At 39.6% G+C, this 10,508-nt stretch overlaps 1 protein-coding gene across 2 annotated transcripts in view; it reads left to right on the forward strand.

Annotated features, from left to right (window-relative positions):
* Positions 1-9,760, forward strand: part of TFDP2 (transcription factor Dp-2) — a 46,350-nt gene extending 36,590 nt beyond the window's left edge. For both annotated transcript variants that reach the window (XM_058031073.1, XM_058031074.1), the window contains exons 11-13: positions 2,218-2,384; positions 7,621-7,726; positions 8,617-9,760. In XM_058031073.1, coding sequence (XP_057887056.1) covers positions 2,218-2,384; positions 7,621-7,726; positions 8,617-8,785 — 442 coding nt within the window. In that variant the 3' untranslated portion in view covers positions 8,786-9,760. The remainder of the gene's footprint in view (positions 1-2,217; positions 2,385-7,620; positions 7,727-8,616) is intronic.
* Positions 9,761-10,508: the final 748 nt, after the last annotated feature.

A 10,508-nucleotide genomic window follows, 5' to 3' on the forward strand; every position in this document is an offset into this window, starting at 1 on the left:
CCAGAATACCTTGTTGTAAAGAAGCATTCAGACACAATAGATGTATCAGAAACTTGGAAAATTAGAACATCTCTAAGGGGAAATGCAGATTTTGTACAGCACTGGAGATACAGTGCTGTATATTAGCAAGAACATGTAGGAAGTGGCCTCTTGTACCCTTACAGAAAGAACTGCCTGTAGCAGCAGAAAATCCAGATTAAAATCACTGGTGATCAAATTTGCACTTATCATGGGAAAGGGGCTGGAAGTGTACCCAAATTTTGCATACACAGTATTGATGGCCTCTGGACCTGCCTTGTATCACTGAATAATAACATGGTAGCCCAGCAGATAATTCCTGTGAGAACAAAAGTTGATTTCTCAGTAACAACTGAAATCATGCTGGGAATTACCAGGAAAACCAGCAAGGACTACAGTGTAAAGCTGGATGCATGTAGTGCTTTATATCAGGAATACTACACTCTCATGTTCTTGGGACAAGTATGGCATAACCAAGAGGCACAGGAGGGCAGCAAGAAGGGCTGAGGCTGTGGAAGGGCTTTGACAGAAGGAGCAGATGGGCTCTTTGGCCTAGAGAGGAGAGGACAGTGCATTCCCAGGTGTCTCAAAAGTCATGAGTGATATGGGAACATGTATAGAGAACAGCTGCACACAGTTGCTTATTAAATTGAGAGACATTAAGAGAAGAAACCAGGTGATGACAAAAAGGTTTTTGTAACACTCTATGCAAGTAGTAATATTTGATTTTGTTCACGGTAGAAGTTTATAGTTCAGAAGGGGGTCATGTCAAGTGCCTGAAAGAAAATCTTCAAAAAGCTGTTAACAGCAAAATGGAAGTGTAGGGATTTCCTGTATCAGTGACTGCAGGCTGCTGGAAACTAAACTGGAGAAATACTGAAGACTGTAAATTTCTCAGTTTGGAAACTTGCTGGGAGAGGAAAATAAGTTGCCTTCCTTTCTGACATCCAGTATTTGGCCACAGCACATGGGAGAAGAATTGCAGAGCTATCAATAAATGCAGCTTTTGATGCTGTGCCATAAATTGGAATTCAGTTATGAGTCAGTAATTCCAGCTTGCTGGTGGTAGCTTGGTATGACACCGAGCTGTGCCAGTTTAGGCAGCAGCGATGGAATTGTACAGGTTGAAATGAAAATGACACATCTTATTTTCCTTCTTAATGTGATTATGCTGAAATAAATAAAGGTACATAAACAATAGGTTTAACAAGTAATATGGTATGAGTCACAGAAGAAATGCTGTGTGTAACTGATAATTACACCCAGCACAAAACATTATATTACCAATTAAAAATTCTGTGTATAAACTCAAGAACTGTAAAGCTTCCAAGTTTCCTGGTTCAGGTATAAGAAAATCATTATTAGAAAACAACCTTGCAAGAAAATTGACATGTGACATGAGCTTGGAGAGATAATGGAAGACCCACCAGTGAGTTATCTTTTAAAGACTGTATTTCACAGATGAGTTACTTTTCCAAGGATAAAGGTTTTGTTGGCAGGACAGGAGGTACTGGGAACTGAGCCTTATTTTACAGACCAGAACTGTCCAGGCTTTTAATACCTGTGATGACCGTGTAAGACCAGCCTAAATGCCCCTGCATTTCTTAAAGCTGTCTGAAGTTTACATCTCAATTTCCATTTTTATATGCAGTTAAAAACACTTTAAAAGTCCTGCAGCAGAAACAGTGGATTGTGAACACACATGACTCTGAACAGACTGCTTTTCTAGCTGCATCCAAAGAAGCAAAATTATACCAAAGTAAATAGGTCAGTTCACAGGAGGAGTGTTGCACAGTAGAACAGAAAGTGAAATGTGAAAGCAGAAAAACAAAATAGTTATTTTGGTGACAGGGCTTCAGGTGACCTTATTGGCTTTAATGCAAGTGAAGGTTCATGTTTAATTAAGGCCTCCCTCTTCTCCTTTGAATCTACTTAATGAGGTAGAAAATTTTAAACTTTGTTCCTGCAATGGTGAAGTTACTTTAATTGAGAATGTGCCATTTTAAACCTGTAGGCATGCCAGTCACAGAAAAGAGAAAGCATTTCTTGCACTTCTCTTTCCTTGAGGACCCCTTACAGAAAACCAGGACTTCAGGTGCTTACCTTAGTACATGCCAAAACCATCAGAGAAAGAATAGGCAAGAAGAGCACAGCTGTGCTCTTTCCAGAACCATCTCACTTGTCATTTTTTCCATGCAGATTTGAATACCTCTTTAATTTCGATAATACTTTTGAGATTCATGATGACAGCGAGGTGCTGAAGAGAATGGGAATGTCCTTTGGGCTCGAAGCAGGCAAATGCTCAGCTGAGGACCTGAGAACTGCAAAATCACTGGTGCCAAAAGCTTTGGAAGGCTACATCACAGGTAAGTGAAATATTGTTTCTGACCAAATCCATAACCTTACTAAACTGAAGCAAATTTAATTATATTAACTTACATATGTAAATTTCAGGGTTTGTGGGACTTAGTAGGGTTGATACATGAACTAGTTGTTTTGCTGTTAATTTTGGAAGGTTTATCTTAATTGTCCTTAATGCACACTGATTTATAACAGTGTGATGTGTGAGCTGCATTATGAAGAAATTATTTCTTAAATAACTAAGTTGACACCAAGAACAAATTTTTTATGTTAGTATTAATTCTGAGTAACTGAATGTATGGAGGAGCAAACTGGAAGAAGGCAGGTGTTCCCAAGCTGAGGAAAAGGAAAGAAAAAAGAGCACCTTGAGCTGGTTGGGTGTTATCCCTCAGAAGCCAGCAGGTGCCACCTGAGAACTGAGCTTCTCTAAATAAAGCAAGTCCAAAGACTTCAGGACAGGTGTCCCAGGCAGGGGCTTTTACCTGCCCTGTTTGAACAGGTCGTGCTTAGACACAAGACCAGAACTCCTTCAGTCCATCCCTGGACTAGAGCTGCCACAATTGGCAGTTACTGTCACTGTGTCCTTGCTGCACTCCAGCTTTAACTTAGCCCAGCATTTTCTCGAGTTTACATTTTAAATGGCTTAGCATTTCAAACTACATCAGATGTGCTTATGTTTATTAACATTTATCTGTATTTTCCTGGTTCTCTTGTCCTGTGGGTTTTAAAACTAAAATTTCCTATTTTATTTTTGATCAATTTTGAAATCGCACCTGAAGTCTTTATAAAATGGCATTCACAACAAAAAGAGAAGTGGAAAGAATTCTTGATTTGTTCCTCACAGGTTCACTCAACTCAACATTATTTATCAGCATGTGATTTATCAGCAGTGTGAAAAAGGGGAAAGGAGCAGAACCCATGTCCTTTAATAATGTTGCAATGTTGAAGTTACTTAATTGCTCCCATGTGTTGAGGATCAAACTAAAATTCCTTTTTCATTTTAAGCCTGCATTAATTTACCTCCAGGGAATAGGGTTTCCTTACATTTGCAAAAAACCCAGTGTCATGACACTGTTTACTGAGTACTTCCCTAGTAGCAAACCAGCAGCCTGGTACCTGTATAGAGTTTTAATCATAGGAAATGCATTGATTTTATTTTTTACTCAAAAATCATTAAGGCAAGTAATGTACTCTTCATACATGGGTTACATTCAGCTGTTTCAGCCTCTGTAAAAATTAGCTTAGAAGTATTCCTACTAGTATATGTACTTTAAAAAAAAGGTACTTTATTTTACATACCAGTACATGTATTAATTTTAAATGTTGATTCTATCTGTTCCTTATTACGTAATTGTGCTACACAAATCTACAGTTAAGAGTATGAATTGCATAGTGGTGGTTTCTAATTGCAGTAAGTGACCAATAAAGGAAACAGATTTAAATGTTTTGCACAATATATGAAAAGCCAGCATTTTCCTGATAACATTTTTTTGTTATCATCCAATATAAACCTTGGGAGGCTTTAGACATTTTCTTACACAGCAAGAGTAGGGAAATAGAAGGGTCATCCCTGGTTTCTAGAATTCATGGTTACTTCTACATTGCCATGATGGCTCTTCCAAGGACAGTGGCTTCAGTTACCACCATACCGGGAGAACAGATCCAGGTCTCTTATTGATTCACTGAGTAAATATATTGCAGTCAAGATTCATTATGATCCCAGGAGCTGCTCTAGACAGCCAGTCTAGACAGACACACAACTGCTCTAGAAGCCAGTCCTGTTCTAACATTTCCAAATAGGTGAATTATTTCCTGTACAATGTCAGTTTGACCTTAGCCTGGACATTATTTCAGATAATTCCTGACTTCTAAACACTAACAATAGTTGGCACTATAATGCTTACCAGTAGGACTAGAGAAGCAGTTGAAAGAATCCTAAGTGTAAACCAGATAAACTAAAGAAACTTTTACTTGACAAAAAATGTTGGATCATCTCAGCTTTGAAAAGCAGTAACTTTCTATTTGCATTGAACAGGCACATAAAATGCTTGGAACTGCTGAACTGATGATGTGCACATCAAAGCTTTATTGGTGGATTTTCTTTTGAAGAGGATTGTGTGAATTCAGCCATTCTTCAAGTGCCCAAATTTCATAAAAGTAGTGTCTTCTAGGTTTGCTAGTTTCACCATGTTTTAGCAAATAAATGTATTTTTGTAATATGCATTTTAAATATTACATTGGTGTGATTCCCAGGTATGCCTGCCGCTGAAATCAGCAGAAGCTAAGGCATATTGACCTCCAAGAGAAAAAGATTCTGTGTATCTTACATTATTTTTGTAACACATTTTTCTGTTGCTTGTCATAACTGACAATGTCTAGTCTAAAACATGACACTTGCCCCAGCTTAAGAGGACATCCCCCAAGGACACAATCCTAATTATACATTCCTGCCCATTTCTGCATTTTGACCCAGGTGATTTCCCATGTGCTCTCCCTGAGCTGGTTCCTGGTACTAAAGTGCAGGCTTTGTCTGGCAGACAAGTTTGCATCAATTAAACAATTAAACAAAAGAACTATGTAGCAAAGGGCTCCAGCCAGAACAGCTCAAGTGCAAAGGGGGCAGTGAGGTTGTTGGGTGAGCAGAAACACTCCTGGGACAAGCATTAACTCGTACAACAGCAGCCAGAGTAACATCTCTCTTTTTTGGGCTGTACACTTCCTACAGGCACTTACCACAAAACTAAGTCCCACTTTTGTTAGTTGAGTTGTGACTACTAGAAATGAGGCTGCAGATTTTAAAAAATGCAGGAAATAAGGTTTCTGAGGCACTAACAGTTGAGGTAACAACATCTTACCTTATGTATCCCACTAAGGCAGTGAGCAAAGTGGTGCTGTTTAGGACTTTGTTTTTTAACCTGTGTGAAGAAGTGCTCTGCTGTTTACCTGTGTAATTATCCATGACTGGAAAATGGGCTGGAGATGGAACTAAAGAGCTAAGAGCACCCACTGCCTGAGCAAGTTTGTTCAGATGTCAAGAACACTCCCATGCAGCATTTGTACATTAACTGCTAAACTATTGAGGGCATTGCTTTAGAGCCCTCTCAAATAAAGTATAAATTTCTACCAAGAGTATCTGCTACAAGATATGCCTAGTATATAACAATGCCACTATGGATTGGACTGTACCACCTTGGGAAGGTTTATTCAAATTGCTTTCCCTGGTTTTAGGTGTAGCTATTAGTAATTGATCTACACTGCCAGAAGAAATGTCTTTTCATTGTAGGCACACTTCTGTTTTGACAGACTTTAACTATACTGGAAATGGCTTCAACTCCCCACCTTTCACAAACTTCTTATCCCTTGCTCCTCAGAGCCCACTGGAAAATTGAAATACATATTATATTATTGAAATATATATAATATTTAGAAATATGAGGCAATGAAAATTCAAGGCAGGGATATGCTTTTATGAACCACCTTTCTGCCATGCTTCTACTTTGGTCTTCAAAAGGAAGACTAACGAGCCATTATCCAGAAATGTTTATAAACCACAAGATTACCAGCAGTGTCTTGTTATTCTTCTGAAATATTAAACATGTACACACAGGTACAGTACTTCAAAATACAGGGAACAACACTGTGGTACAGCTCTATTAGTCTAAATACAATGCAGTCATTCCAAATGATTTAGCCTCCTCCTGCACAGACAGGAGGAAGCTGTGAGAACATGTTCTCTGTAACATGAAACCTGCATTTAGGGCAATCTTGATGAAAGACATCAAGCTCCAGCCACACTTAATTGTTCTCATCTATTCTGTCCTCACACATCACCCTAAAACTGCCACTTATCAACATTTGCTATCATGTTCCAAGGACTGCTGCCAGGAACACCACCCTTGCTAGCCTTGTTTCGTACCATGACATTTAAATACCTTGCTGCAACAGCACAAACCAAGGTAGCCTGTGAAGCCAATGTAACATGGCTGTGTCAGCCTGCTTCAAACAGTCCCTGTGCTAGGCAGCACTGCCAAATCTAGAGGAACCAAAGCTTGACAAGGACACAGGACAAATGAGAATGTGTGTGTAACAAATACAGTTATTTCTCTTACCTGCTATTATAGAACAACTCGAGATAATTATGAGTAGTACAGTCCCAGTTACTGCCACTGTGCTGTCTAAAACAGAGGCTTGGTTAGGCACAGAGTTTAACAGTAAGGACTCTAACTTCTGATTTAATGCATCCAGCTGGAGCCAGATGCAAGTGCCATAGAAAAGAACTAGACAGTCTTGGTAACTTTGTTTTGATGTTAACTTTGTGTCGAGATGATAGAATTTGGGTAGGTGAATAGAAATGCCTTATCTAAAAAACAAATTAGAAACACAAAAAAAATCCATAAATGTAAGTGGGTCAGTAGACTTGGTTTGGTGATTATCTTGGCAGAAATGTGCATAACTGGAAACAACTGACAGGCATAACTACTTCTTAGGGAATTTGAAAACAAGTATTGTGGGGGTTGTTAGTAACCTCTTCACATCTCTCAGGGGGTTTTTAACAAACTGCCTAAAGAAACTTGGCATTATTGGCAGACCATTTTAATGGTCTTAACGCCCCCATTTCCTGTCCCTAGGGAGGAGAGTGCCTTTCATGTCTCATGTGCAGTGTACAACAGGCTCTCTCTTCCATTCTTGGCACCAGCCCTTTGCCATGTCCACAGCTGCTGCCCAGCTCTGGCTGGGGCACAGTGGCTGAGGAGGCTGCCCCACAGCCAGCCATGAGAGCACCAGGCTGAAACTGCCTGAAACAGCAACACAGAGACTGCCTGGGTGGCTTCACTGCACTGTCTCAAACCCAAATAAATACAATTCCTTTGTACCCTCACCAAGTGGGGCAGCCAAGGCTTGGAGCTGTCTGGGCATTTCACAGGGTCAGGCTGTGGCAGTAAGTTTCCATGAAGGACTCCAGAACTCATTTCAGGTACCTGTGATTGCATACAGTCACCAGCCAGGTGAATCTTCTTCAGACAGAGGGAAAAGCTGAGTGCAAGGCTTAAGTGAATCCACAAACACAGGATATAATTTCATCTTGATTAAACAGGACACATGTACAGTATAAAACTCAAGCTACTGGTACCTTCTATACTAAATTAAGGGATCCTAATTGCAAAGAGAATGCAAAGTTTAAAAATGTAAAAGAAAGAAAAAATGTAAGTAACTATCATAAATAGTTATGCTTTCTTCTAGATATGTCTGCGGGACTTTCATGGGTAAACCAAGGGTTAATTTCAAGTTCAGCACAAGCAGTTTCCCATTTTGAGGCAGCTGGAAGCACATATGATGCTAAATCAAGGTAAATAAAATTATTTTTTATTCCAGAATAGTTATATATGCTTGTGGTACTTTAGTAACCTTGCTATTTCATACCATTTGCATGCAGGAATTGAGATATTATCATGGCTGATTTTGATGGTGAAAAAGTCTCTGTCTTCCTTGAAGGAAAATTATGTTTGAGAGGTCAAATCAACATGCTTTGAACATTGACCATACCAGCTATTTTGTACCTATGTTTCATAAGAATAGAATCACTTCCAAGCCCCTTTTCCTGATTAACCCTAAATTCCTGCCTGGGCATGGACTACAGACAGATAATTACATGTGCATAAAAGCCTGGCAATATTTCTGAAGATTGCACAAAAATGTCTGCTCTCTAAATGCACTGCTATTTAAGCTTTCATGAAAGAAGTTTAGTCCACACAACTTAATAAGAATTTAAAATTAAAAACCTACAACCAAACAAAAAAACACCATGAGCAAAACCCCAACCTTAAATACACCTCAGCAGCAGACTTTGCTTGGAGGTTACCTGTACCACAAAAAATGGAAATAGGGATTAATGTTTTGCAGCAGGCTCTTCCTCATAACAATTAACAGCTTCATTTTATATTGCAAACATTTCTGTGTATTAAAGAAACTGAAATGGATTTCCTTTTCTTTCTTCAGCTTAAGCAATTCTATTAGTTGATTATGAAAAAAAAAGGAAGTCACCCAATATTCTTTTTTATGCAGTTTTCCAATGCTTTATCAACTCTCCTAACTAATAGCTGTGTTTACTGTAACACTTTGGGATTTTTCCTTGTTGGTAGCATTTCTCTGACTAAAGGAAAAGCTGAGGCCAAAAAGAAAAAGCTTAAAACCTCCTGAGAAGCCCTCTAAACTTGCCCCTTTCTGTTGTCTTGCTAGTGAGAATGCAGGGTTGTGTTTGGATGCTGAAGTGGCCTTAGCAACGGGGCAGCTGCTTGCCCCGAGCAGCCAGCAGTCCAGCAGCGCAGCGTCCCGGGGGGAGACGCCCTGCTCCTTCAACGAGGAAGATGAAGAGGATGAAGATGAGGATTCTTCCTCCCCAGAATGAGGACAGGAGAAAATGGAATATACAAAATGCTGCTCAAATATTCTTAATGGGAGTTCCTGTTTGGATTTTACTGGTTTCTTGCCTTGATTTGCACTGTGTTTGGTGAACTAAAATGGAAGCTTCAAAACAAGTTTATCCATAGCTGAAATTGAAGAATTGTGTAACTGAACACAGAGTGACATGCAGAGACAGAGTAAAGTGGGTTTTATAAACTATAAATGAGGAAAAGAACAAAGTCCCTGGAGATTTGGCAAAGTAAACCTTAAGATCATCTTTTCCATTTTGGGACTCGAGTATCTGTCTTCCCCTTGTCTTTTTCAGATGGAGGAGAAAACAGTCAGTCAGTAAAAGCTGATTCTTGTATTGTCTTTTGGCTGTTCTGCCTTTAGAAAAAGGGGGAGAGAGCACACACAAATGTGCTAAAATCATTATTTAAAACTATCTTGTATGAAAGTGGTTATAGGGAAAAGGGACTTAAAATGTTTGCTTTTTTTCTGTTCAACTTGCTGTATAGAAGATTCTTAAAGTAATATAAATTGCAAGTGATTAAATGAATTTTGAAATAGTTTATATCCATTTTAGATACTCTAAAAGTAACAGGAAGCATTAGTATAAAAGGTTCATATGTTCATTTATATTGCAGGCCTAATTTATTTTAAGTGATTATTCTTAGCCATTATTAAAACAGTCAGGAAAAAAACCAGTATTCTCTGCACCAGCTTTTTTCAAGGAAAATAAGTTTAAAAATTGTATTTCTAGATTACAGCGTATTCAGTGTAGCTTCTCCTTTATTGTTCTAACTTTATATAATCCCTTTGATATTAGAAAAAAGGCCTCCCACTATGTTAAGGATCTCAGGCAGTGTGTTTTCAAGGCAGCCTTTTCAAATTTGGGGTGGGCAGGTCACATAACTTTTAAAGTCATAGGCTGAGGTTCTTAGGGAAAAAATTAAATTACAACAATACATTGTTTCATGTTTTGCATTCTGACAGACTTTCTTATCAGTAACTTCAGTTGCACTCACTTTGATGCACCTTTGAAAGTTGTTTCAAACCATGTAAAATGCTCTGTGGCTCAAGTTACCCAGCCCATATCCCATGTGAACTGTTAGACTTGCAGCAGGAGGCTGTGTTTTCCATAGTTAACGTCACATCCAATCATAAAGACCTTTTAAAATAACCAACACCTTGAATATCAATGTAAAATACACTGGATGTACTCTTCCCATGGTGTTCCAGTGCCCAGGACTTTGCCTAGCTCTAAGGTAACTGTTTTTCATGAGGTCAACCTTGCCAGTTTCTCCACTGTCTGCAGGGGCTGTCCCATGTCCCAGCTGTCTGGGGCAGCTGTCCTGGCTGTGTTCTGCTCTGGGGGGTGGGTGAGGTCCCCTGTGCTGCTGCTCACTGAGCAATGGCAGCAGCTGCCCTGGGCTGCTGCAGCATCACTCTCACAGCCTGGGCTGTGTCCACATCACCTTCTACAGCCAAACCTGCACTCACTCCAAAAGCACCAAGCCTGAGCTACAGAGACAAAATGAGGCCCCAGCTCAAGAGCTGCCGGGCTGTGTGCAGGAGCTAGCCCAGGGCTGTCAGCCACAGGTAAAACTGTGAGGCATACACAAGCACCACCCACACGTTTCCATTACAAACAGAAGCATCCAGGTAGGAACTTCTCACAGACATTCAAACTCCTGCACCTGAGGAGTGCCTGAGGGCAGCACCAG

The sequence above is a fragment of the Melospiza georgiana genome, chromosome 10, assembly GCF_028018845.1.
Source record: "Melospiza georgiana isolate bMelGeo1 chromosome 10, bMelGeo1.pri, whole genome shotgun sequence".
Lineage (NCBI taxonomy): Eukaryota > Metazoa > Chordata > Aves > Passeriformes > Passerellidae > Melospiza > Melospiza georgiana.